The 26,465-nt window shown below is 53.1% G+C and overlaps 9 protein-coding genes across 9 annotated transcripts; 6 read left to right on the forward strand and 3 right to left on the reverse strand.

The window, feature by feature from the left end:
* Window positions 1–711: 711 nt before the first annotated feature.
* On the reverse strand, window positions 712–2,373 carry PG985_009356 (uncharacterized protein; the record flags this gene model as incomplete). Its single annotated transcript, XM_066829124.1, has 1 exon — window positions 712–2,373. The coding sequence occupies one exon, from the start codon at window positions 2,371–2,373 to the stop codon at window positions 712–714; it is 1,662 nt and encodes a 553-aa protein (XP_066684036.1).
* A 1,202-nt stretch (window positions 2,374–3,575) lies between these two features.
* PG985_009357 (uncharacterized protein) lies at window positions 3,576–5,550 on the reverse strand (the record flags this gene model as incomplete). Its single annotated transcript, XM_066829125.1, has 4 exons — window positions 3,576–3,753; window positions 3,837–3,948; window positions 4,009–4,702; window positions 4,786–5,550. The coding sequence occupies 4 exons, from the start codon at window positions 5,548–5,550 to the stop codon at window positions 3,576–3,578; spliced, it is 1,749 nt and encodes a 582-aa protein (XP_066684037.1).
* Window positions 5,551–6,459: 909 nt separating this feature from the next.
* On the reverse strand, window positions 6,460–10,608 carry PG985_009358 (uncharacterized protein; the record flags this gene model as incomplete). The annotated part of the gene is made up of 2 exons (XM_066829126.1): window positions 6,460–10,238; window positions 10,407–10,608. 2 exons carry the CDS (start codon window positions 10,606–10,608, stop codon window positions 6,460–6,462), a joined length of 3,981 nt encoding a protein of 1,326 aa, XP_066684038.1.
* A 2,835-nt stretch (window positions 10,609–13,443) lies between these two features.
* Window positions 13,444–14,458, forward strand: PG985_009359 (Rab GTPase ypt31; the record flags this gene model as incomplete). The annotated part of the gene is made up of 5 exons (XM_066829127.1): window positions 13,444–13,464; window positions 13,585–13,597; window positions 13,682–14,071; window positions 14,146–14,226; window positions 14,325–14,458. 5 exons carry the CDS (start codon window positions 13,444–13,446, stop codon window positions 14,456–14,458), a joined length of 639 nt encoding a protein of 212 aa, XP_066684039.1.
* A 948-nt stretch (window positions 14,459–15,406) lies between these two features.
* On the forward strand, window positions 15,407–16,694 carry PG985_009360 (ribosome biogenesis protein BRX1; the record flags this gene model as incomplete). The annotated part of the gene is made up of 5 exons (XM_066829128.1): window positions 15,407–15,569; window positions 15,634–15,675; window positions 15,741–15,856; window positions 15,914–16,276; window positions 16,476–16,694. The coding sequence occupies 5 exons, from the start codon at window positions 15,407–15,409 to the stop codon at window positions 16,692–16,694; spliced, it is 903 nt and encodes a 300-aa protein (XP_066684040.1).
* Window positions 16,695–17,741: 1,047 nt separating this feature from the next.
* On the forward strand, window positions 17,742–18,918 carry PG985_009361 (uncharacterized protein; the record flags this gene model as incomplete). The annotated part of the gene is made up of 2 exons (XM_066829129.1): window positions 17,742–18,443; window positions 18,502–18,918. The coding sequence occupies 2 exons, from the start codon at window positions 17,742–17,744 to the stop codon at window positions 18,916–18,918; spliced, it is 1,119 nt and encodes a 372-aa protein (XP_066684041.1).
* A 1,194-nt stretch (window positions 18,919–20,112) lies between these two features.
* PG985_009362 (uncharacterized protein) lies at window positions 20,113–22,540 on the forward strand (the record flags this gene model as incomplete). Its single annotated transcript, XM_066829130.1, has 4 exons — window positions 20,113–21,695; window positions 21,757–21,820; window positions 21,877–22,141; window positions 22,206–22,540. 4 exons carry the CDS (start codon window positions 20,113–20,115, stop codon window positions 22,538–22,540), a joined length of 2,247 nt encoding a protein of 748 aa, XP_066684042.1.
* A 1,165-nt stretch (window positions 22,541–23,705) lies between these two features.
* On the forward strand, window positions 23,706–23,912 carry PG985_009363 (uncharacterized protein; the record flags this gene model as incomplete). Its single annotated transcript, XM_066829131.1, has 1 exon — window positions 23,706–23,912. One exon carries the CDS (start codon window positions 23,706–23,708, stop codon window positions 23,910–23,912), a length of 207 nt encoding a protein of 68 aa, XP_066684043.1.
* Window positions 23,913–24,649: 737 nt separating this feature from the next.
* Window positions 24,650–25,831, forward strand: PG985_009364 (serine/arginine repetitive matrix protein 1; the record flags this gene model as incomplete). Its single annotated transcript, XM_066829132.1, has 1 exon — window positions 24,650–25,831. The coding sequence occupies one exon, from the start codon at window positions 24,650–24,652 to the stop codon at window positions 25,829–25,831; it is 1,182 nt and encodes a 393-aa protein (XP_066684044.1).
* Window positions 25,832–26,465: the final 634 nt, after the last annotated feature.

A 26,465-nucleotide genomic window follows, 5' to 3' on the forward strand; every position in this document is an offset into this window, starting at 1 on the left:
TTGTATTTTGGACGTCTATGCAAGCAGACTTTTATCTCTCCATCCACCGATGTCCTCGGGTTCTGTTGAAGGACGCGCTGGTAGGAGCGGTCCATGTGTCTGGTAGGCCAGCTCCATGTTCCGGGTTCGGACTGTCATGATACGGGCGAGGGTTAGACTTCGGCCGGTCCATGGTTGCTGGCTTTGAGAAGAAATTGCCCATCGCGGCCTTTACTTGCCAGCAAATATGATGTTTGGGGAAGGGGGAAAAGAATCAAGTATATGTAGAATAAGAGATTTCTTGTGGTTATGAAGAGTACCGCAGTGTGTTTGTAGCCATCAAATGCATGTACACAATGAAGGGCATATGAGGGTGCCTTTATATACTTACCCAAGTATGTCTCCTTTAGCCCCTGAATAATATCTTTTACCACCACTTCCTGCGATCCGAATCATATTGACACTTATACGAGTAACGCATAGCACGAGTACGATGATTAGACGGCTAGGATTTACAAAGATGATGTAAGACAGGTCATCGTCCCAACGATGTGTCAAAGTCACAGATCACGTCGCTGAGAATGGGGAGGGTCTCGAAACATCGGCCAAGCGACGACTACCAGCTACCATTTCTTCACTATTTGAGCACATCTAGGCAGTCAGTCAATCAGCAACAATGACCGGCGCTTTCACATGGCACTTCTCTGCCGTTAGGGTCCACGATGATGCGCACTACAGAGAATCTTCCAAGAACTCGACACACCCATCCCGACCAACCGTGATGATCACATCTCCAATGGACTTGGTCCGGAACGCTGCCTCGCAGCTGGCAAAGTAGTACACCCACTTCCTGCGAAACACCTCGATCTCCTCCTTGGTCATCACCCCTCCCTTCCCCGTCATGCCGCTGCTTCCCTCTTTTCCCCTCGCCCCGAGCCGCCGCAGCTCCGGCACGATCACCCCCTCGAACCGGCCGAGGAACCTCCCCCGCCAGCACCGCAGCGCCCGCGCGTAGTGCGCCCCCACGCTGGTCACGTCCTCGACCACGAGGCGGCCCCGGCTCCCGCGCCGCACGCCCTCGACCAGCGCCGCCACGCTCGGCAGCTCACCGCCGGGGAAGACGTGGCGGCGGATGAAGTCGTCGCCGCCGCGCAGGTAGGCCTCGTAGTGCGCGTCGCTCATGGTGATGGACTGGAAGACGGCGATGCCGCCGGGGGCGTCCGTCAGGTAGCGGTCCACGCAGCGGAAGTAGGTCTCGAAGCACTCATGGCCCACGTGCTCGAGCATCTCGATGCTGACGATCTTGTCGAATTTCTTCGTCGTCGTCGGCTTCGTTGTCTTTCCGGCTGCTGTTCTGGTGGTAGTGGCAGTGGCAGCGGACAGGGCCGGCATGACTTCGCGGTAGTCGCACACCAGCACCTGGACCTGGCCGGGCGAGAGGGACGAGGCGGCCACCCGCTCCCGGATCAGCGACGCCTGCTCCTCGCTCGGGGTGATGGTGGTCACGCGGCAGCCCGTCTCGCGCGCCGCGAGAAGGGCGAAGCTGCCCCAGCCGCCGCCGATCTCGAGGACGTGGTCGGTGGGCTTGATGCGGGCGGCGCGGACTATGAAGCGCAGCTTGCGTTTCTGTGCCTCCTCCAAGGTGTCGTCTTTATCGTCCTCCTTCTTTTCCTTCTCGGCGTCATAATGACCGCCGTTCACTATGGTTGTCTCCTTCTTCTCGAGACTTTCTCCCTCCGCCTCCGTCGTCATCGCAAACGACGGCCCGCCCTTCGGGTCCCGCCACAGCGGACACGAGTACGTCATCGTCTCGTCCAGGAACGCGGCGAAGACGGCGTTGGACAGCGAGTAGTGCCGCACGGCGTTGAGGCGCGCCGTGGCCACGTCGTGGGCCTTGCGCAGGAGGAGCGCGGGCCCCATGGAGACGACGGACCACCGGAAGAAGGCGTCGTACGCCGTCTGCTTGGTCCAGGCCGTGGCGGCGCGGTTCTCGGCCAGCAGCATGATGGTCAGGAAGGCGGTCAGGTCGGGCGAGTCGACCTCGCCCGCCATGTAGGCTTCGGCTAGGCCCAGGCTGCCGAAGAGCAGCAGGCGGAGCCAGGCTGTGTTGGAGTGGATCTTGAGCCGGCCCTCGAGACGCTCGAGGGATTGTGTCGTGCCAGCTGCTGCTGTATCACCGTTCGTGTGCGTATGGACGTGCTTCGGCGGCGGCGGCGGCGACTTGGTGCCCCGGGTGATCACGTTGCCGTCTGGCTCCTCGATTTCGATGTAGCCTACCCTCAGCTCCTGCTGCTGGCTTAGCACGAGCCATCGGGCCCAGACTGCGAGATGAGCTACAACATACTGCCGGAGTAACTCGAGCCAGGAAAATGTGACGGCGAATAGAGAAGACATTCTTGTGGTGTTATTTTGTGAACAGAATGGACATTACAGACTCAAGCCTTGCAAGGCAACACCAAGGCAGCTGGCTGGCTTGGGCGATGCATTCATAAAAAGTGCATTTACATACATAGTACAACCAGGAGTGCCAAGTTACGCGGAGCCAGGTCACGAACGCGGCACAGTAGCTGAACGTGGACTGCCTGCGTCATAAGCTGCCGCCTAAGAGCAAGAAGAGTACGAACACAGCAATGATATACCATCATGCTCCCCGCCCTGTCTAGCCTCTGCGTCTGTTTCTTTCCCTCAAGCCTCAAGCCCTACCTAATTCAGAGGGGGGAAGCGTCGTGGGTACTGGAGCCGTCTCCGAAGCATCCGTGACCCTTGCCACAAAAGCAAATATACACCCAAACCCACACCCACACACAGCCCTGCCGGGGAATATGTAGTTCTGGCAGGCCCATGTCGTATGGCTCTCCCGCTCCTACCGCGAGAATACGACGCGACGTATAGGCATCAATTCTAAACCGGGGCAACCCGTATTCTCGCGGCCAATCAGGTGAGACCAGCCAGTGGATGTTCCCAGTGTCTCGGGACAGTGAGGGGAAGGGGGGCCTCGAAGGGGGGCCTCGATGGTGTCATATGGATGGTGTGTATGCAGGTACTACTACATTTACCAACCAGATCCAGTATTGTGAGTGGGGAGTTCATGCAAGTTAGTTGGACCAACTGAACTCCGACTCTTTCCCGCGAAAGGACCTTAGGACCATGCCTGGTCCTGTGCCGGACGACGTTGAGAGAGTCTATAGATATAGATATCCCTCATTCCGCTGGTCTGGTATCCTCCGGCAAGCACGCAGGAAAAAAGAAAAAAGACCCAGCTCATCCGCATCACGCTTACTGTTTATGGTATACGGAATAAGTTAACTGTACTAGCTCAGATGTAAGTGAGCGAGTGGGTGTGTATAAGCATCCCATTACTAGAACATGCCTGTTGCTCCAGTCATCCACCATGATTGACCAGGCATGAGCTGAATCCAGCTGAGATGACGTGCTTGGGCGGGCGGTTGCTCGTTCGTTCATACGTCTGTTTCTCATTCGTTCGACTAACGGGAAGCTCGCCGAAGCGGAAAAAAGGGTCTTGTATTATGAGACATTACTCCAATCTGGTCAAACTCAAACCGAGCTGACCTCTAACTTTCTATCATGTATGTTTATTAATTCCATATCCAGCTCACCGTCCGAAGCCAGCCCGTCTGCTTGGGCTCCGGCATGTCGGGATATAGGTCCACCTGATCCAACGCGGCCAGCAGCGGGGTGCTGTCCAGCGACACGACCTTGGTCTTCTTGACAAACTTCCAGATGAGGTAGGCGCCAAGCACCAATGGGATGTCCCTGTATGATTGGAGGGTCTCGGTCAGTAACGGGTTGTACATATACAGGTATTTGATCTGGCTGTGATCAGGCTGGAGACTCACAAATAGGAAGAGACGAATTTGGCTGCATCCCAGTTACCCTTGGTGAAGACGGTAAATCCGCTGGTGAAGAGGATGAGGATACACATGACAAGCGCCACGCAAGAGCTGTAGACTATGTATGCCAGGAAAGCGTCAGTAACGGTAGCAATAGTTTTCCAACACGGCAACTTACAAGTCCACGAGTTGTTCCACGGCAGCCGCGACGCAGGTATATTCTGCCGCCGCATACCGAGCTTGAGCCGTATGTGGTTCAGCAAGATAGTGCACCACGACACGAGGACGCCCGCCGCCGTGAGATCGACCAGCCAAAAGAAGACGGTGAGGGCGCCATTGGACAGCGACATGAAGCTGAGGAGCATGAAGAAGGCAAACAGCCCGACGCAGACGTACGGGGTGCCCCAACTGGTCGTGCGCAAGAAGATCCGAGGCGCCTGCCGCTTGAGGGCCAGGCCGTAGAGGACGCGGGTGCCCGACAGCAGGCTCTGGTTGGACGCGGACCAGGCCGACGTAATGACGACGGCGTTGACGACGGACGGGATGGCGCGGATGCCCGCGGCCGAGGCGGCGATGACAAAGGGGCTCTGGGCCGCGGTGCCCGACGCGTCGCCCAGCCGCGCGTCGTCGCTCGCCACCAGCATGCCCACGATGAGCACGGCCAGGATGTAGAAGATGACGATGCGGGCGAAGACGCGCTTGCAGGCCCGCGGGATGGCCCGCCGCGGGTTCCGCGCCTCGGCCGCCGCCATGGCGATGGACTCGACGCCCGCGAAGGAGAAGACGGCGCCCGTCATGACGCTCCAGTAGGCCAGGAATCGGCCCCAGTCGCCCGAGGCGATGGGGACCAGCTCGACGAAGGGGCCGGGGTTCTGATGTATGAGTCAGTATAGGGCCAACGGCTTCTCGACACAAAAGAGGTACAAAATGTAACAAAAGAATACATATATCTTACCTTCCAATACCGGAAACCGATCCGTTCAGTCCCGGGTATACCCCCAAGGTTGATGACGAGCCCGAGGATGATAAGAAAGACCACGAGCACAATCTTGACAATCGCAAAAACAAACTCGATCTCGCCAAAGACGCGAATAAACGCAAACCCGACAGCCGCGGTCAGCACAATAAAAACCACGATCCAGACGGCCGGACTAATCTCCTCGACGGGGTCGAACCAGTACGAGAACAGCACGCAAATCGCCGTGATCTCGGCGGGGATGCTCAGGATGTTGCCGTAGACCAGGTTCCAGCCGATGGCAAAACCTAAAGCCGGGTCGACGAAGAACTCGGCGTGGCGCACAAAGGAGCCCGTGACGGGCAGCAGCGCCGCCGTCTCGCCCAGCGCGAACTGCACCGCGCACACGACGAGCCCGACGGTCGCGTACGCCAGCAGGGCCCCCAGCGGGCCCGCGCCCTGCACGGCGCCGCCCAGCCCCAGGAACAGGCCCGTGCCGATGGCGCCCGCGATGCCCAGCATGGACAGGTGGCGCTGCTCGAGGCCGCGGCGCAGGTCCTGGTCCTCGGCCGCCGTGACGAGGTCGCCGTCGTGGTCGGCGCCGGTGGTGGCGGCGGCTGCATTGCCGGCGGACGACGGGAGGAGGCCGCTCTCACCGCCGTCCTCGGCGGCGTTGAGGTCCGCGACGGTGGGCGCGCTGAAGGTGCCATATACGGGTTTCGTCGACGGGGCCGACGGCGATGACGAAGGCGAAGAGAACGCCATGGCGAACGTAGTCTCTGGTATGTGGCGGCGCGACGAACCTTGCCTTTTCTTCTAGCAACAAGCCAGCCGCGAGGCTTGCTAAGTATTCGACCAGAGAGTCGTAGATGGTCGGCCTAGCCCAAGCCAAGCTCAGCCTTTTGGGAGGAGGGCAATCGGCCAAATCCTCTGATAAGAAACCCGTGGTCAAAGAAGCAATTCTAGAAATCCATTATCAAAACTCCAACTCTATATTATGTACCCTACAATAGTCAAGTTGTGTCAATTGTAAAGAAGAAGAAAAGCCTTACCCTCGCTGGAGAGTTGTGAGCGAGTTGCTTATCGTCCAGGTGAGACTCCTCGATGGTGTGATTGCGCCTGCTAACCTTAGTGGGGCCGGGCACAGAAGGGAAACCAATCCCGCGCCCTACACGGAGCTGTACCCGGAACTTACCATTGGATGGGTGTCACGACAGCTGGACAAGGCGCATCAATAGTCTCCCTCGACTTCAAGACATAGCATCTATTTCTGGTCAATCTCTCGTTTAGCTTCTTATTGATACCAAAGAATAACACGACTAGACGAATAATGCTGTACGGCTGATCGCTACACTCTTGGATGAGCGAGAGAGCAAACTAACAAAATCGCGACCGTTTACCCGCAGGTCTGCTTCTACTACTGGCTACTGGACATCAGCTGTCCGAAGTCCTCTCTTGTCCACCAACATATTAGGTCCCTTTCAAACTCCAACTTGGGTGTCGTATGTATACTGTTCAGCTCGCATGGGGAAGTGGTGGTGCAAGACTTAATCGATTATGGCCCTCCGTTCCCTAGTATAATATACTCGCACATATAAAACCCCTTGCACCCACCAATACCCTGCGCGTATCGCGAGGAAGCCCAGGACTGATCCAGATGCGCACTCAACAGCATCAGTGCCGTCCCATGAGATCTTCCAACGCCATGTCCCAACTGTCAACATTGACATGGTTGTAGTTTCGACCTTCCTCCTTGAGGGCATGGTACCACTCCAGCGTCGGCTGGTACTGGTAGTCCAAGTTCGCAGCCCTAGGGTTGGCCCGGCGCGCCTTCAGCGCTTCGTCGTAGAGGGCATTTCGGCAGTTTGACGGTCCCTGCTTACTCCCCTGCCCCTGCGGTGCATGGATAACCATCCGCTCCGGCCGGTCCATGTCCCCCACCGCCTTGGGAAATTGATCCGCCTCCTCCCTTATGTTGCCTGCCGATCCCGTCCAGGAACTGAACACGTCATTCTGCGCCAGTTTCCAGCCTCTTTGGGACAAGTAGACATCGAAGGGAGGTAGAAGATCGTACGTGTGCCTGACCAGCGAGTCGACGGCTCGACAAGTGATATCGACAGGATAAGGCGATCCCGGCGTGGCCTCGATGGGGAGATCGCCAAGCCAGACTTTGCTGAGGAAGTGCTCTTGAAATCTTTTGGGTGCTTCCTCTCGTACGAACTCTATCAGCCGCCGTTGCATGGGTAGGAGATGCTGGCCTCTTGTCGGCGACCCACGCGATCGTTCCTCGAAAGCGCAGTCCCAGATGAAGAGCTCCATCTCCTTGTATCCTTTGTCGTAAAAATGCGGATTAACTGGGCGGTACATTGCGATCCATGCATGTCGACCAGTATTCTCTTGCGGTGAGCCGGTCCACTCGTTATCTATCGTGTAAAATAGACCCATCAGAGTGTTAACCCCCCTATAGAACCTTTGTATCGAGTAGAACCAATTCGTGAAGGTGGCATACTCGCACACTGGATCCTTAAATTCTTTTGCCATGTGAACGTCCAGCCACGAGACCGGGCCAACATAGAGCTTGACCCATGAGTTCTGTATAGAGTTGTTCACACCATTGATCCAGGATTTCATATCAGCTGCTCGGTCGGTGTGCAGGATGTTGCTTTGGAACACGTATGGTGTGGTCGCTTCGCCAGACGAGCTTGCGGTATCTATGGCCTGGGTTTGTTGTGTGTGGAGGAAGCGAGCAAAGGCCTCATCAGGGTCACCGACGGTATGAGGGGCGTAATTGGGGATTGGAACTGTCCTGTGAGCTTTCGCGATGCCTCTAGCCCTCGAACCGATAACATAGAACTTCCTGTAGCTGGTCAGGCGTGTCGTTGACCACCAAGCGAACCAGTTGACAAGACTCTGTTCATCATTGGGGTCGATGTATTCACCAGCCCACACTGTTTTGCCAATGTCCTCCGGAGCCTCTTCCAGCGCGAACTCCTTACAATTGCTTGGGCTCACAATGTCACAGATCAACTCCCAAGCATGCATGCGATCCTTGAGATCGTCTCGTGACAATCCTTTTGCGATAAGGTCTTCGTCAAGGAATACGTCGTTCGACCGAGTACGCTTGAGTTGATCTGCTTCTCGAGCCTTGTCCAAGATCAGTCCCCGTAGATAATCAGGGAAATTCGCGCAGCCTACAAGAACGTATGGCACATTTCTGCTCTTGTCTTTGAACCATACTAAGAGCCTGTAAAGCTCCGCAGGCTCCGAAACAGCGAAGCTCGGGGTGATGAAGATTGCGCAGCCGTGAGGGAAAAGGCGTGTCAGCTTTAGGCATGGTGGCGGCCTAGAAGCGGCCTTTTCGAGCGAATCCTCAACTTCCTCAGCTCCCGAGGAACCCAACGCCGAATCTTGTCCGGACAATGCCAGGTGCCACAGGTTATGCCCGCCGTAGTTGAGCGAATCCCACAACCTTGGAATCTTCCTTGTACTTCTCAGGACAGAGTCATGAAGTATCACGGTGCCATATTTGCGCCCTTCCTGAAAGAATTTGGTCCAGCTCCCTTCCATGCCACTAGTGAAGATGCGACACCCTGGCACCAGGCTTCGAAGCCAGAGTGCCACCATCTGAAACAGGAATAACTCCGACTGGTAGTGAATCAGGTAGTAGTCTGGGTTGGCCCGTAGAGCTTCGACATCGACATCGATGAGTTTGTTCATCACTTCCAGGCAGACGTCAACATCAGCAGGTGCAGCGTTTTTGGGGGGCTCGTCTGATGGGACCAGTGTGCGATACAGTCCCAGATCGATGAGTGTTGCGGGTTGGAATATTACGTGGTTCAAAGACGTCGGCGATGGGCTCGCTGGGACCACTAGACCGGCCCAAGCATCGCAATGGCTTGGAAAGACGAGAATAGAGTACTCCTTGCGCGCCAGATAGAAAGCTGCTTGGGTCTGACGAAGATTGTTGCCTACCGCCTCCAGTGCTGGCATGTTCTCGGGTTCTGGGCATTCCACTGTTCCACTGGCCAGTTTGTTATGAGTTTCAAAGAACGGTTCAGGTGTACCAAGAAAATCATCCGCTACGCAGACAGTACGAAACTGCAGCGTTGTGTCCTCCATGAACGGCTTCAACCATGGATGCTGGGCTCTTGTGATGCCATTGAATAGAACTCGAACGCAGCGTGATCCTTCGGGCCCAAAGGAAGCTGTCTTTGCGACAGCTTGCTTGCCGGATCTCTCTTGATATGCTGCTAACGATAGCTTCTTTCTCGGCGCTTCACTGGCAGGGGTGGCAGATTCGGGTGCTGTCAAAGGACTTTCTATCTCTGCTGGTTCTTCGAAAATCGGATCTTCCGTAAAGCGTACCGACTTTCGAGCCTTTTTCACCCCATTTGGCGGTGCCGTCGTTGCGTGGCTTTTGGCAGTATCGATGGTCTGTAGGTCATCTGCAGTAGTCTTTTTAGGCGACTGGCCTGCCGATACCTCGGTAGCGGTAGACTGCTTGGGCTTGTCGTTCGTTATGAAGAAGTTGGATGGAATGGCAGACGCATCTAACGGGGCACTATCGTTCAGTTCCTGTCCCCTTTTCCTTGCTGTATTCCTCTTGCGCATGCTGTTGAACAACCTGGGCTCCTTGCTGCTGTCCATCATAGACTCTTTCAAGCTTGCCCGGCGTTTTCTTATCTTTGGAAGATTAGCAGCAGGTGGTATAGCTGTGGGCCGTATCGTTCGGACTGCCTGGAACTTCTTGGCTAACATTGAAGAGGATGATGGTACGTTCGTGGTTTTGGCCGTGGCCTGTCGAGGCTTGGTCTGTGTTTTATCGCCAATACTTGGTTTCCTGGCTCTTCCAGGCTGGGTAGAACCTTTGTCGCTGGTGCTTGGTTTCCTCGTTGCCTCTGGCTGAGCGAGGTCTTTGTCACTTAGGCTTGTTTTCCTGGCTGTGCCCTGATAGCCCACTTTCTGCGATGAGCCGCCTGGGGCTTGTCTGACAGGGTCGACAAGCGATCCAGTGGATTGGCGGCGCTTTGGGTCTTTACTTGAAGTGCCAGTTGCGGCCGTTGATGCCGGGATGCCCTTAAAGACCTTCTGTTTCATGGGTTTGGAAGCTCCAACCTTGCCAGCTTGTCCAGGCTCAATCTCATCAATCTCCATTGCCTCGTCGCTCGATTCTGAGCTATCCCTGCTGAAAATGGACGCAGATGAACCATCTACAGAATCGTCGGCAAACGGTGCGGTGAGTTGCTGGCCGAGCCTCCGTCTCTTTGCGTTTCGTCTCATATGCCTGGCTTCATGGGCCTCAATGGCTTCCGCTACTGCGCTTTCATACTTTTTGATATCAAATGCAGTGCGTTCGCCACGTGAGATCTCCTCTTGCTGCTCCTTCCATTGCTCCAGAAGCCCCTCTGATAAGTTCTCAGCTGGCTCCCATGTACATTCGTTTAAAGGAAAACCTATCGTTTTGGAGTCTCAGTATACTTTTTGCCCATAATCGCCGGTCAAAGGGGTTCTGGGGGGCATGTGTGCTTCAACCGTACGGGTACCTGCAGCATGAGCGTGCAAGCTACATACGCAGTTCTGGGTCGTTCTACCCAAGATGATGAGGTTTGTATCCGGCTTACCTTCCCATTTAATCAAATACTCCATCTCGCCTTCCTCTGAGCCTTCCATCTCGCGCTCATAGTAGACACAATCGACAGTCCATAACCTGTCATCGTCGTTGTCCTCCGGGACGGTGGAGGTGAGAGAGATATCGTCATCATCTCTTTGATCCTTTTCATTCACGAAGAGTGACGGTGAGCCACCATGCTGTAGGGTCGCCATCTCGCTCTAAGCAACAGACGACAAACTGTCGTAAACATCGACGGGGAAATTCGTTCCTATTCGGGCCTCGATGGATTCTTGAAGATTTGTGATCTTCAATGGAATGTGCCAGTAGCAGAACTCAAAGGACCACGGCGCTTGTAAAAGCGTGGGCTGGAAGCCAGCCCTGAGCAGGATAAATGTTCCAGCCGCTTGTGCAGGTAGTAACAATTATCTCTACCTTGACTGGTCGATACAACCAACGTGCCAGGCCTCCACCTGTTCGAAGCAGCAGCACAAGACTGGCAGGCTACATAAAAAGCTCTGGCCAGTCAATCTTGACGAGCTTCAGTGCCATAGGACAGGGTCGGTAACACAGAGGCCCCAAGAAATCCCCACCTGCTCGCCGCAAGGTCTATATGTCAATGCTGATGTTGTGCAACGCTGACAAACGATGTGATGCAAGAGAAAGATATCCAATATTGGCAGAAGTTAGCAGTCCCATGGAACCGGAATGTGAAAGTTGGCGATGTTTTGTCTTCACCGACTTGGATGCGAAATGGTTCTGTGGTTCGGGTTATTATGGTGAGACTTCCAGTGCACTGGTGAAGGTTTCTAAGTACCTACTTGGGTAAAAATCGACTGCTCAGTCTTGTGTAGTTCAATTTTTGGACGATGGTACCAACATGCATCCGGTTATTCCAGATAAGCCTTCGGCGCATGTGGTTTCTATGTATCATTGAATGAAAAGAGAAAGAGCTTTGGTCAGCACTGTGACGCGTTTATACAAGTACCAGTGTTGAGCTTCTGGGTCAGCAGTAACTTAGAGGTTAGGACGGCATCAATCGATTGGTGACAGCGGTCAACTTCCCACTAATAATGGCCAATTGACCTAGAAGTGTAGAGGATAAAGAGTGAGTTGTATGCGATATGTGTACATCGGGATGGATTGGTGAGAGGGGGTAGATGTCAGTCTGGTAATAAGGAATTCTCACGCAAAAGTCGTCTTGCTGCTACGCTTCCAACCTAGATGTTCCTGCTACCTACCCAAGGTTCCCCCCTCAAATTCATTACCTAAGGTGAATGGACTCGCCTTCTACATAATGTTATGCGTGCAACCCATGGACTTCTTGGATAATTACCAGCGCTATCATGATATTTACATTGTGTCATCAATAGGTAAGTACCGATTGCAACAGTTTAATTCAAATTCAATTATTATGATACTGATAAGTAGAAGATGCCAATGGCGATTCCCTCATGGCGACATGTAGGCTCGCACGTGATTTGTAGGTAACGACTGCCTGTCCCGTGGGGTGAAGGTTACAGTGCACGTCCAATTCTCCATGTTCGGCAGGTTGTTCTGACCGCAAAACGTACCGAGTACTGAGGACCTCGCAAAGACCTTCACCCACCCGCCCTTCCAACATCAGGACGTGTTGGTACTATTTATGTACAGCTCCTTGAAGCTGGAGAAGATGCTGGACAAACACATGTGGACGCAACCTCCTTTTCAATAGCTGACAGATCAAGGTTAGCGAGTGGCCTTTGTTCTCGAAGCCTGACTGCAATAAATCATCCATGTCTGATCTGATGTAGGGAGAGGTCAATGGAATCCACACTCGATGATTTGCTTTGCAGCTGGACTACCTGCATTGCTTTGAAACACTCCCGAGTAGGTAAATACGGCAACCAATACTCTCGCGTTTTTCCGGGTCTTTGAATTTAAGCTTCACCGCATATGTGTTGTTGTTCTTGATATAGGGGTTGAAGGCTGGCTTCTGCTGCTGTTTACTTCACCCGTCAAAAGCAGGTACTTATTTTAGCGTATGATGCACGTTAGATAGTGGACCACCCGCCCCAAATAAATATTGCTTCAGTGGTTGACGTGTAAGCAGCGCAGATTGTAAGTGCCCCTCACCTGTAGCCAATGCGTAATGCAATTAGATGCTTTCCAGGGAGTAGGTACATGCATGCGACTGTCCATGACTGCATACATTATCGACGAGTCCCAGGTGAGTGCATAGTGATCTTTGCTGGTGCACCGCCGACTTGTTGTCAGTTAAGTTCAAATAGTCCTGCTGGTTATGAGCAAGTGTATCACAATGGTGAGAGGTGCAGGTATGTCGGTAATGAGCCGCTTTGACGACAGAGAGGCAGGGAGCGACAGTAGATATGACTTCAGGCGGTGGTTCTGGTGTGCCCTGTATGCGCATCCAGAAACTTTAGCTGCTGCATTGCGTGCAAAGATGTACATAGCACATCCATGGATAACATTGACTGATCTGGTTGCTTGGGACAGCCAGCACCCCAACCTGGCAACTAACGCAAAGGGGGTCATTGGCAGGATCAACGGGTATGATTTGGCTGCAAGTACATAATGTAGGGTTATAGCTCTGCTCTCTCTTGCACTGCATCCCAAGTTGGCTGTTCTTGTTCTGTTTCTTTATAACCACCCGTCTGCCACCGCTAGCCAAATAACAGCTGCCTCTGCCTTGCTTAGCAGCCACTCACCACTCACCACTGCTTCTCTACCTCCATTAATACCACCACACCACACTGCACGCACTGCTGCTACAGCTCTGCTCCCTCTACTGCTGCTGCTCGACCCAGCCTGCCTAACGAAAACCAACCTTGGCCTAGACGCTTTTGTTGATTGACTGAACAACGACTGCCGCTCCGGCCACCATTATCCCCCCCAACCCCAAACCAAACCAAACCAAACGCGACCCGCATATTCATTCAATATCCGGTCCCCTGAGAACGTCACCGCAATCTACTCCCACTTCCGCTTCCACTTCCTCTTTTTCAACAACGATACCAGAACTGCGAAATATTAACAGCTGATCGCCCATCATGGCCAACGACGAATACGATGTGAGTCGCCTTTGTTGCCTGTCCTGTTACCCCTCATCCCCAATCAGCGTCTCCTCGCCGTTCTCGACTCCCCCACCATCACGTAGACAAGACACATGTCGCTAACATTGACGATGACAGTTTCTCTTCAAAGGTGCATCCCTTCCCACGACACGCCTCCGCGACTCGCCTCCTCTAGTGTAGCAGCTTACTGATGTCTTTTCATTCTTATTTACAGTGGTCCTGATCGGAGACTCGGGCGTCGGAAAGTCCAACCTGCTTAGTCGATTCACCCGTAACGAGTTCAACTTGGACTCGAAGTCCACGATCGGCGTCGAATTCGCTACACGGTCCATCCAGGTCGACTCCAAGACCATCAAGGCGCAAATCTGGGATACTGCTGGTCAAGAGCGATACCGCGCCATCACTTCAGCCTACTACCGAGGTGCTGTCGGTGCGCTGCTGGTATACGACATCAGCAAGCACCAGACCTACGAGAACGTCACACGATGGCTGAAGGAGCTGCGGGACCATGCCGATGCTAACATAGTGATCATGCTGGTCGGAAACAAGAGCGATTTGCGACACCTGCGCGCAGTTCCCACAGAGGAAGCCAAGCAATTTGCTAGTATGTACCAGGTCTTCATCAGGCTCCCATTTTCCTTGAAGGTTCTCGTGTCCGTGCTGACGTCGGCCCAACAGGCGACAACCACCTCTCGTTCATCGAGACCTCTGCTTTGGATGCAAGCAACGTCGAGTTGGCCTTCCAGAATATCCTGACTGGTATGTTAACCATAAACTCTTTTGTTGCATTTCCTACAATGGCATCGCAAAACACACGAGGCCCTCCCATGAGCCGGGCTAATGCAATGATTTTACAGAGATCTACCGTATCGTCTCGAGTAAGGCACTCGACAACGACTCCGCCGGCGGTCCTACCATCAACGCAGGCCAGAAACTCGAAATTAGCAAGCCTGCCGACGGTGATAGCGCGAATGCAGGAAAGTGTTGTTAAGAGTCTACGTGGACCGTATCTCGTAATGTCCCTGGGATGCTACGGTCATAGGATTGATATGATGATAATGGCGCCGCATATGTCCGGGATGCTTTATGGCACGAAGCAATGGGGTCAGGAATTGATTTTGTTACTTTCCTCCTGTAGAAGCAAGGCTGGAGCTTTCCCGTTTTCTTAAGTAATTAATCTGCTTGCTGAGTTCACGAGCTGACATGAAGAGACGTTCATTATGCACCTGCACATCGCCTCTTCTTCGACTGAACCAGCGATATCTCTACGAAATAATGCCACAGGATGCAACTTTAATATACGTATATTTACAAGCTTACACATGCAGCTTTGTTGATCAACAGAACAAGCCTAGTAAATGGCGGGGTGTAAACATGAAACTGTATTCGCGTTTCTAACAGTAGCCTAAGTTTACCATTGCTGCTGAAGATACGATATCTGTCTTACACCAAGGCAACATCAACCTAGGGAGCCTAGGCTGCAAACCGAGCCATTGAAGACGACACGATTTCAATTTTGTTACGTCCCCTTTCTTGCCAGCAAGGAGATAGGAGGATGTTCCAAAGCAGTGGATATTCGGGCATCGCAGCCCCGCATGGGACACCACACCGCCACTACCACCCACTTAGGTACTTGTGCAGCAGGCGCCCCACACCTTCGATAATCTAATCTTTATCGTTATCCTTATCGCTAGAAAAAAAGTTCCAGGCGGGCGTGGTAGCTTCTCAGGTAGTACTGCAATTTTTGGTGGCGTACATGCGACTTGCGACAGCTATTCTCACTTCAGCACCACAACCACCAACGACCAACCACCACATTCGTTCTTCCCGAACAAGACGGTCTTATCGACGTACCGAGCTCGAGTCGCATTGAACGACTCTTTTGCGAACGACTGCTTAATTGCCCATTGCGTCCTTACCTCGAAAACAAAGGGAAATCATGGGTGGAGCGTACAAGTCGCTGAATGGCAGCGAGAAGGCTGACCCGGCCGCTGCCAAGGGAGCACCCAAGCAGAAGAGCCGGGTGTTGATTGTGCCCAGTCGTGGAGTTACCTATCGCCATCGTCATCTGATTGGCGATTTGGATTCGCTTATGGCACACGGTGAGTTGTTTATGGATGCCATATACGGCTCAGGATATACCACCCAGTTGCTGACAATGCGAAGCACGTCGTGATGTTAAATTCGACAGCAAGTCTAAGCTCTACGGTAAGAACCACCCACAAACTTGGGCCTACACCAGGTGATATCAGGGTCTGACAATTGCCCAACAGAACTTTGTGAGATGGCTGAGATGTCAAATTGCAACAATGTGCTCTACTTCGAAGCACGCAAAGGACAGGATCTGTATATGTGGATGTCTCGAGTTCCCAACGGGCCCACCGTCAAGGTAAGCCAAGAGAGTATGTCATCTCTGACGAAGGATATAAACTAACACAAGTCCCAGTTTCACTGCCAGAACATGCACACCATGGAAGAGCTGCATTTCGTCGGCAACTGCCTTAAGGGGTCCCGGCCTATCCTCTCATTCGATTCCGCGTTCGACAAGGAGCCCTATCTCAAGGTCATTAAGCAGCAGTTCATGCAAGTGTTCGGGATCCCGGAGGGATCGCGAAAGAGCAAGCCTTTCATTGATCACGTCATGTCATTTTCCATTGCGGATGGCAAGATCTGGCTCAGAGTATACCAGATAAACGAAACCGAAGCCAAGGCCACGACGGGAGCAGATGGCGAGACCGAGAAGACATCTTCCAAGAGCCGAACGACCAAGGACACAGATATCAACCTCGTTGAGATCGGCCCCAGAGTGGTAAGTGACTTTCGGTGTTTATTTGCCCCTATTCCAGTGGTTTTTTATTTTAGCCCCAGTGTTTATATCCCCTCCTGGAACATGCTGTTTTATTTGTAAGGAAACAATTACTAACCCTGAGTCCAGATTTTCACTCCCATTATTATTCAGGCATGTATATTCCTACACTTTCGAGATAATCATCTAACAAATTTGGCAGGAAGGTTCCTTCGGTGGCCCCATTATCTACGAGAACAAGGAGTTCGTCTCACCCAACCAGGTCAGATCCGATCTCCGGAGGCAGCAGGCTGGCAAGCACAACGCCAGGTCCGATCAAGTTGTGGAGAGGCTGGCCAAGAAGGGCGACCTGGGCTTACGGACGCATGGAGGCAAGAAGATGCCCACAGATGCTCTGGATACCAGAGAACTGTTTGCCTAAGGGATTGCACCAATGGAAACGGCGTTTGGCGTTTAGACAGGGATTCATGTATTCCCTGTCACAAATGTATAATCAATGTCTGCAGATGGATACCTCAGGACTGTGTAAGTGCCTTGAATTAGTGCCGAGAGTATGTTACTCGTTAATGCATCTTGAGTCATCTCGATATCCGCATCCACTGTTGCATCAAACCGAGCATTTTACAGAGAAAAGTACGGCCCGCGATGATTGACCAAAAGTACAGCCGCCCTTGATGATATGTTGACCAAATTCCTTAAAGCACCAAGTCATATGTTTGAAATATCCAGTAACTGACTGTGAAGTTACCTAACCTTACCTACCGTACTTACTAAATGGCAGCTAAGGGGCGCTCGGGCCATATCACCCAAGAAGCCAGGTTGTAAGGCACCGGCAAATAGGTGCTAAATTGTTCCGGGGGGTGAACGTCACTGCCACTACACGGCGCGTGACTCGACCTTGGCGCGTCTTGCCGTTGGGCTTCCTTCTTTCCTCAACCGCAGAATCATGGCCATACAGTATCTAAGAAGTGCTCCAATGGCACTTATCACTTCTGAGCCGGATATGTCTGCGTACATTGGCTACACTTACTTAGATAGCCCCAAAGGAGGGGTTATTATTGATTGAGTCCTTCGGTGCTGAAGCCCCTTGGTCGATTGTGTGGGATTGTTCAATCTAGCAGTGCTCAAATCTGCTTTCGAATTGCAATCCGTCCGACCAAGGAGTCCAATATCTCTCACAGTCACTTGGACTCCAGACCTCTCGTTCTAAGAGGTGGTCAATTGAAGCTCAAATCTGGGCCCGAGAGAAGTGAGTGAAGCTCAGCAGACACCACTAACTGAGCAAGTGTTGTCTGTAACATCTCTCGAGGGGGTGTCAGTCTCATAGTTGCACGAGACAACAATTAGCATATCAACAAATTAAAGGTGTCAAACAACGTAGGTAAACCTTCTTTCCAGTTCCCATTAGTAACCAATATCTAATCACACCATCCTGGCCAGAATTGCCCATATTGGCGAGATTACGACTATGGCAGGGCAGGCATTCTTTCTCGTTACGGGGCTGCCCTCGGAGATACTTCTCAACGTCATGAAACGGATGGGGGTTCGAGATCTGACCAACTTTGCCATGACGAACAAACGTCATTGCGAAATATTCAAAGAGAACCAAGTCACTCTTATGACCAATGTGCTCCTCGGTCAACCTGAGTTTGAGTCAATCCTCTATATCCACACTCTTGGCAAGATCGACTTTACTCATGCCATGTTGTATCCTCGGAATATTTACTTCAACCCATATCGAGATGATGGCAAAATCATTCATTTCACCCGGTTTCCCGTCTCTTTCTATGAGGGAAAACTCATATGTCCTCGTAAAATCGAGTTTGGGCTACAAGACCTGTCAGTCATCTGGAACATGGTGAAAGCCATTGACTGGTGGGTGGAAGAGTATCCTCGTTTACGTTGGCATCAGAATCCCGAGGACAGCCGTTGCCTCAAAGCCAATGAGGAGAAGAGGCTGCGGAAAGCCATCTCGACATGGTGGCTATTTGCCGACTGCTTCCACAACCAGTGGGCCCGTTATCCGTACATGCCCAAGTTGTGGCAGACGGATGATCGCCTGCATCATATTCGACGACTGAGTACCATCGAGATTCGAGAACTTGATAGCCTCTGGGCCGTAATCGAGAGCACTGTTCGCCGTGATATTTGCACGGACATGGGACCAGAGGTCAGTAGATGTGCCGCTCTTTCTTAAGAAAGCCAATTTTGCTGATGACAACTCTTAGGAATATAACATGCCCTGGGGTTATTATGAGGGCCGGAGCAATAATATCGTACGCACGCTCATGAAAATGAACCCTGGGGATCTCAAGGCCATCTTGGAGAAACGTCCACGGACCAATAGGACGGGCATAATGCAGATGGCCCGAGGTCTCCAGCAGCACCTGAGCGCCGACCAGGAGGTGCTGTCTGCGACCATCGATACCGTCCTACAGGAGCGGTTGTTACTACAATGCTACAGTATTGACGAGCTCCCTTCTAATGGCATCTTGGATGAAGAGAGCTACATTGGCGAGGACGACGCATTCAAGGCGGATGCCTGGCCATCGGGGAATCCGCCGCTGTCTAAGCAGGAAATCGCCCTATATCCGCCAGAGCCTACACACCCGGTTCCCTACGGTGACGATGCACACGAATGCTAGGTCGTCATGGGGTGCATACCGTCTAAAGTCGACATGCGAGGCTCGTGGGGGCTCGTGTATGTTTGCAAGGGGGAGGGGCAGGCTTCTATTCTTCGTTCTTGTGTTAGTGAAATCGAGAGATTTCTATTCGTTATTTGGCCGATTAGATCACTGAGTTCTAACTTTCGTATCTGCTACAAGCATACTATTTATAATACAAATTCATTGGCCAAAATCGTCCTCCAAGGCATCATAGCCCTGCCATTTTCTTTTTCGTATGCGGTCGACGAGGATGGAGGGTGTGGTGTGTACAGTCTCATTGCAATTTAATCGGGTCTTGATTTGAGCCAATCCCGAGGGGCCTCCGGGGGCGGCTCAAGTACCTAAACTACGAGGCTAGCTAGCGGCCTTCTCCTGCGCGTCTTGTCCATCAATGAAAGCACCCTTCAACACATACCACATCAAATACTAATTACCTGCGACGCAACGCAAGCGCTGGCGTGACCATAATCGTCGCTTCCGAAAGTCGAGCTGTCAGTACTGCTTGACTTGACTGGATTTGACCAACAAGCACCCTCTCATCTTGAGTCGCGCATCGGCCGCAACGGGTGGCAGCATGGACTTTTAACTCGTCGAGACATCATTTGCTTCTCCTTCACCCACGAGCCGCTGTCCATACCTGACACAGCCCATAATCCGCATCCATACCGGCGTTCTGCCTAGGTAAGTTTGCTGCAACTTTCACCCCCAAAGTATTTCGCAAGAACGGCCATCCCAAAACCCCGTGCCTGCTCAAGCTTGAGCCTCAGGGTTCTGGTAGATCATGCCTAGTAGCATATCAGAATCTAAGGCAGGTGGCACCTCGGGTAGAAGCCATTCTCCCAGGAATTTGGTCACCTCGATCCTGCCCGCACGAATTCCATCCTACGTCTAAATCCTACACCAGTTTGTTCGAGCTCTGCTAATTCTCCTCGCAGAGATACCATACTTATGCAAAGTATCTATCGTGGAGAGGCATCTAAACATCTCCGTTGAAGCACTCAGTTTATTGGCCTTCTTACCTGGACACCTAGTCTGAGACTGTCAAAACAATCATTGGTCGAGGACATCTCGGCCCATCTGAGTGCAAGAACCTTGTCCACAGCATACCAACTTTGACAGGGCCCAAGCTTCTCCTTAGTACGTGTGCACATATGGTATTGGTACCCGTGCATCATGGACCAAGGACATGGCGCCTCGGAAGGCGCAGATCATGTCATGCTTGACGCCCCGAACGGTCTGGGTGATCATGAGAATTACTTGCAGGGCGAGAACGGGAGCAACCGCGCAGCCTTTGACGGGGAGTCGGATATCGAAATTGACGAGTATGAAATGCCGATCGATGAAGATGCCTTCTTGAAGAACAACATGGTTAGGAGGTCTCTTCTTCCTACGGGCTGCTGCTACGACCCGCGCATGAAACTCCATGCAAATGCTGACTTCGGTCCGTCGCCTCATCACCCCGAGGATCCGAGACGCATAGAAGAAATCATGAAGATGCTCAAAAAGGCAGGGCTTGTCTATACTGGACCCGACACTGACTTAGCCGATATCCTGAGAGATACCCCAACCAAGTACATGTGGAGGATACCTGCCCGTGAAGCCACCAGACAGGAGATTTGCACCATGCATACACCTCAACACTACGACTGGGTGGAAGACCTAGGAACGAAAGATACCCAGGAACTCAGGAAGATCAGCCACGAGCTGGACCAAGGCCGAGACTCGCTCTATGTTGGTGCCATGTCGTTTGACGCTGCATTGCTGGCAGCAGGAGGGGCCATCGAAACCTGCAAAAACGTAGCCGCAGGTGTTGTCAAGAATGGTCTCGCGATCATCAGGCCACCGGGCCACCACGCTGAGTACAACGCACCCATGGGATTCTGCTTATTCAACAATGTCCCCATTGCCGCCAGGATCTGCCAACTCGAGTTTCCTGAGACTTGCCGCAAGGTTCTCATCCTGGATTGGGATGTCCACCATGGCAATGGCGTCCAGAACATGTTCTATGACGACCCCAATGTACTTTACATCTCCCTCCACGTCTACGCTAACGGGGACTTCTACCCTGGAAAGCCCGACAATCCCGAGATACCAGACGGCGGCATAGAGCAAGTTGGTGAAGGCAAAGGTCGGGGAAAGAATGTGAACATTGGCTGGAACAACCAAGGTATGGGCGATGGCGAGTATCTTGCTGCATTCCAGGAGATTGTCATGCCCATTGCACAAGAGTTCGACCCTGACATGGTCATCATCTCTGCTGGCTTCGATGCAGCCGATGGTGACGAGCTTGGAGGGTGTTTTGTATCTCCGCCATGCTACGCACATATGACACATATGCTTATGTCTCTTGCGGGAGGCAAAGTTGCTGTCTGCCTGGAAGGTGGATATAACCTTAAGGCCATTTCCATGTCAGCTCTTTCCGTCGCTCGAACCTTGATGGGGGAGCCGCCGCCGAAGCTGTCTCTCCCTCGCATTGATAAGGACGCTCATAAGGTCCTTCAGAAAGTGAAAGCCACACAGGCTCCCTACTGGGAATGCATGCGGCCTGGTGTGATTGATGTACCTGCGGTAGGCCCCGGTTCGTCACGTCTGCACGATGTGATCAGAGGCTATCAACGGCAGGTCCTCGCTGAAAAGTGCAGTCTAATCCCGCTTTATATCCAACGCGAGGCCCTGTTTAAGTCTTTTGAGAATCAGGTCCTCATATCGCCCGGGATCATGGAAAAGAGAAAGATCATCATGGTGATCCACGACCCGTAAGCCTCTTTTGTGCAATGAACTGCAAGAGCATCATCTCCTGAAGCTAACCATGGACAGGCCTGAGCTGGTGGCCATGCCAGACCTCATTGACAACAAAGTCGACCCACATAACGCGTTTGTGGTAAGAATTGTCTGAACCAACGACATTATTATGCAAAGAACTAATTGTTGGCACAGATGGATGGTGTTACATCATATATCGAATGGGCTCACCAGAATGATTTCGGTATCATTGACACCAATATTCCTCATTACATCACACATCCAGAGGACACCGATCCATACATCCAAGGAGCCGATGAGAGGACTCTTGGGATTCAGATGAAGGAGCTCATGAATTACATCTGGGACAACTACCTTCAACTCTGGGAGGCGGAAGATATTTTCCTCCTTGGGGTGGGCAATGCATATCTGGGAGTCAAACTCCTTCTTACAGAACGACGTAAGTCGCATTGGCGTCGGGTAAGGTGAAGTAAAGAAGCACAGCATGCTAACGGCAGTTACAGATTGCAAGGACCGCATATCCGGAGTCATCAACTTTGTCACGGGCAATCTGCGTCCGGTGAAGTCCAGTGTTGACGAGGACCTGTCGGGCTGGTACAAACGCAACTCCCTTGTATACGTTGCGAACGACCATGCCTGCTGGGTTGATGCTGATATGGCCAAGAAAGTGAGTAAGAAGCGCTTCGGTGGCGTTAAGAAAAGCCACCAAACCGGGCTCAATAAGATGATGCACGCCCATGCAGGTGAAGTACATGAGTGGATTGCCGAGAGGGTCACTTCAGACAAGGCCGGGGATGACTCGACGGACGAGGATACGGATCCGCACTTGGCAGGATGAAGAGGAGAAATGGACCTACGGATTACAGGGACGGTGGAGGATACTTTTGTTTATGTAACCTAGCAGAGCAGTGGTGTGACATGACGGACGGACATGGAAGCGTCGCCGTCTTTTACATAAGGCAGGTTTAAAAGGCTGTTTGGGGTGAAGAGGTGGTCACATCATCCGTTGGTTTATTGTTAATTAGATATCCAGCCAGCACTGCATTATAAAGGAAATGCTGGTGCTGGTTCACCCCTGATTTGTCTTTGTTCATGTTCAGAGTGATGGGTGGCCCTGGGACTTTCTCCAAGTCATGATGCGATGCGGTCATGCCTGCAGTGAGGCATACGTTGATCTACAAGAGAAACAAATGCCTACCTTAGGTAAGTAGGTGTCTATGCAATTTATGTTAACATGATCATCAAACCAAATTGATTGATGGATTTCTTTCTCTCTTTGCTAGTTGCTAGTACATGCAGAGGTACCCAGGCAGCCAGGGACCTGGCTGCAGGTGAAGCTTATCGATAGAAAGTGGGTCTAGAAATTATGTACCCGTTTGCGATGATGGCAGTCAATGGATTCCACCTGCTGCTGGCAAGCTAGAGAGAGAGCATCCTCAATCAACATCCAAAAATCCACGGACGAACACAACACCCACCAGACCCCGAACACGTACACGCCTACGGATCCTTCTTATTCTTCTTCTTGCCAAAGGACCTCCGGATTCCCAAACCAGAGCTGAGGAAAATTCAATCAGCCCGAAAAGGGCCAGGTAGCAACCATGGAACGCGACTCGCGCAGCAGGAGGTAAGCGCATGCATCCCAATCAACCAAGAGACACGATCTACGCCCAGCCGGAGGAAGGGGACGCGAAGAGGCGATCGACCACGAGGATAGTACACGAAGTACTGTGCAATTCGAGGACGCGAAGTTGTCAACGCCACTCGGGAATTCTATTGCAAGATCCGGGCGTCTGCGAGACTGCCTCTGCAGCCGACTGTTGTCTTCTGCGACATTTTCTGTAATGTTCGTGGCGCACATCTACGGTGGCAAGTGGTCTCGTTGGCAATAGGACCTGATGATAATGACTATTATCGGCGGTCGAGGCGTGGAGTGTGAACGTTTGGATTTTGTTGATGTGTGCCTACCAAATACTGACATGGTGGTTGTTTCAGATACGACGATGGCGAAGTCACTAGATATGGCGCCGGCGAGTCTTACCGACCCTTCAATGATCGAGCTGATCGAGAGCGACCCGAACGCCCCGAGCGTCCCGAGCGTGCTGAGCGGCCGGATCGCCCTGATCGCCCAGACCGTCGACCAAGGTCACCTCCTAGGCCCGGGAGAAGCCCACCGCCTCGAGAGCGCGCCAGAACACCCCCGGCCTTAGACAACGACAGATACATTCCAGATCGAGATCGTGACCGAACACCCCGCCGGCGCTCCAGGAGTCCCGGACGTTTCAGAAGAGACCGGTCGCGTGAACGGGAGGCCGACAGGCCCGCCGCTGGAGGGGATAGCTGGAGACGACCTAGGGAGAGGACCAGAAGCCCTGCACGGCGGCCATCACCGCCTCCCCAGAGGCGCAGCCCCCTACGACGCAGCAGTCCGCCGCCGCGACGATTCTCGCCCAGACGGGACATGAGGGATGACAGGGATCGACCACGATCCCCTAGGCGGGTCTATGATTCTGCAAGGTCACAACACCCTGATCCTTACTTTCAACGTCCTCCTGCTTCTTTCCCTGCCAACATTCGTTCGCACCCCAACTCTCCTCAACCCCGTGTTCCATACCACGCCTCCCCTCCTTCTACCTCCGTGCCTCGGTTCACGCAGGTGCGCGAGGCATCTGTTGGGGCGGCAGCTGGTGCTGGTGACAACCCCAATTCCATCCCCTTGCCCTCTCGTCGCGTCCAAGCTCCTGCCAGTTTGGAAGACTTGGGGGGCGAGGCGGTAAACCCCAACAATCTTCCCCTTGCGAACAATCGCCTGGGTCCCCGAAGGGATCCTCAGTATGGTTCCTTTGGTAGGCCTCAGAATTCGCCTGACAAGCGTCATGCTCATCAGTCTTCTAACTTTGGCAATGATTTCGTCCCTGCAAATGCTGGACGTAATACGGTGTCTAACATGGCATATAGAGGCCGGTCGCGTTCTCCTCTTGACAGGGATCGCGGACGGGATTTCCGCGACGTGAGGGATCGTGAACGCCGGAGCCCGGGCCGACAACGCACTCCGCCCGGATCGCGGGCAAATAACTTCAGGCGTCGTTCCCCTAGCATGGATCGACGCGATGATCGGTTTGGTCCCCCGAGCCGGCGGCAGTCGCCTCCACGTGAATCGGCTGTCTCGTCGGCTATACAGTCCAGAGATATTTCCAGACGCAACTCGCCTCATCCCATCTCAGCTCGGTCAGATGACCGGTCACGCCCTCAGTCGCCGCTACCGTCTCGACCTTTGTCGCGATCGTCACATCATGCACCAGGCAGAGAACGTAGCCCCGTGCGTGGACCCGCGGCTGCTGATCCCACCACGACTCCCGCGCGATCACCGCCGCGTGGGCCGGCAGGCTACCGGGCGCCTCCGACTGGTCCCCGCGACAACGGCCGTGACATGAGGGACAACCGCGATATAAGGGAACAGCGTCGAGAATCAATTTCGGCGTCGCAATCAAGGCCAGCGCCAGTCCCTGCTGGACCATCAGGTCGACACGATATGCCGAGCCCAAGCAACCCGCCCTCCGGTCCCCGAGGCTTCGCAGCACCCCGCGGTGGCGGCGGTGGCTTTGGCCGAGGCGGTGGACGCGGTAGTAACTGGGGCACGACGATCCAGAGTCGGAACATACCTCCGGCCAACGGTCCTGCTTCTGCTACAGCCGCTAGCAGTAACATTCCTACCGGCCCGCGCGCTTCGCAGACATCTCTGTCCGTCCCCAGCACGCCGATATCGCAACCCAAGCCGTTCAACCCACCCAAGGGACCCTCGGCCGACCTGTCTACCAAACGCCTATCCTTCGCGGAGCAGCTTGTCGCCTCGTTACCCCCCATTATACCCGGTGGCAAAGTCGATCCCGCGCAGTTACCAATCCACACGGGAGTGCTTCCGGAGCTGCAGACGCACTTCAATCAGCTCAAGGAAGAAGAGGAGAAGATCCGCATCGACTCGTACGCGAAGCAGGAGAAGCTACGCAAGAGCCTGGCCCACTGGGACAAGCTGGAGCGCGAGGCCAAGGTGATGGAGCTCCGTTCGACGCTGAGCGAGCAGAGCCTCGCCAAGGTCTCGGGAGACGGCGTTGGCGGTGCTGCTTTCTGAGCAAGAACATGAGAGTGGAGCTTGGCTTCATAGACTCGTGATGCTGTTCGCTACTGAAACAGTGACCTGCTTGGAGTCGCTCCTGCTGTTTCACCATGGGATACTGGGACGTATAACGCAAATTGGGAAGTCTACCAACGACGATGACAACCTGAAGTTATGTCTATGTGTATACTAGGGGGTTGGGCGATGACAGAAGAGAGAAGAGAGGGGAGAGAGAGAGAGCGCACGCGCACATGGCGAATTGTAATAAGCTCTCCTGCATCCCACCCTATGTGTATGAAATGAAGTATGTATGATGAGGCCATCGCAACAATCATGGGAGAAGAGAAATGGCTAGATGAGCCCTGCAATTTCCTTTCCCGCACTTCGATGGAAAAACAAGTTATTTACATAGACCCGAAGTGAGAGACGAAAGATTTGAGATCACAAAATGATAATACCCTACAATTAACTGGCGGAAGCTCGTTTCGCGTCCCTGGCCTAATGATTATGAAAAGCGACACACCTGATTAACTATCTTGACCAACGATATGATATACGATTTCCCGGTCATCCACGGAATCTTTTGCACATTGACTATACCACCCCTACATGAACGAGTCCGTAAGGACGCGCGCGTGTGACGGCTTGT

This window comes from Apiospora marii (genome assembly GCF_038362585.1).
Source record: "Apiospora marii strain CBS 49790 chromosome Unknown utg000005l_segment0_segment0, whole genome shotgun sequence".
NCBI classification, from domain to species: domain Eukaryota; kingdom Fungi; phylum Ascomycota; class Sordariomycetes; order Amphisphaeriales; family Apiosporaceae; genus Apiospora; species Apiospora marii.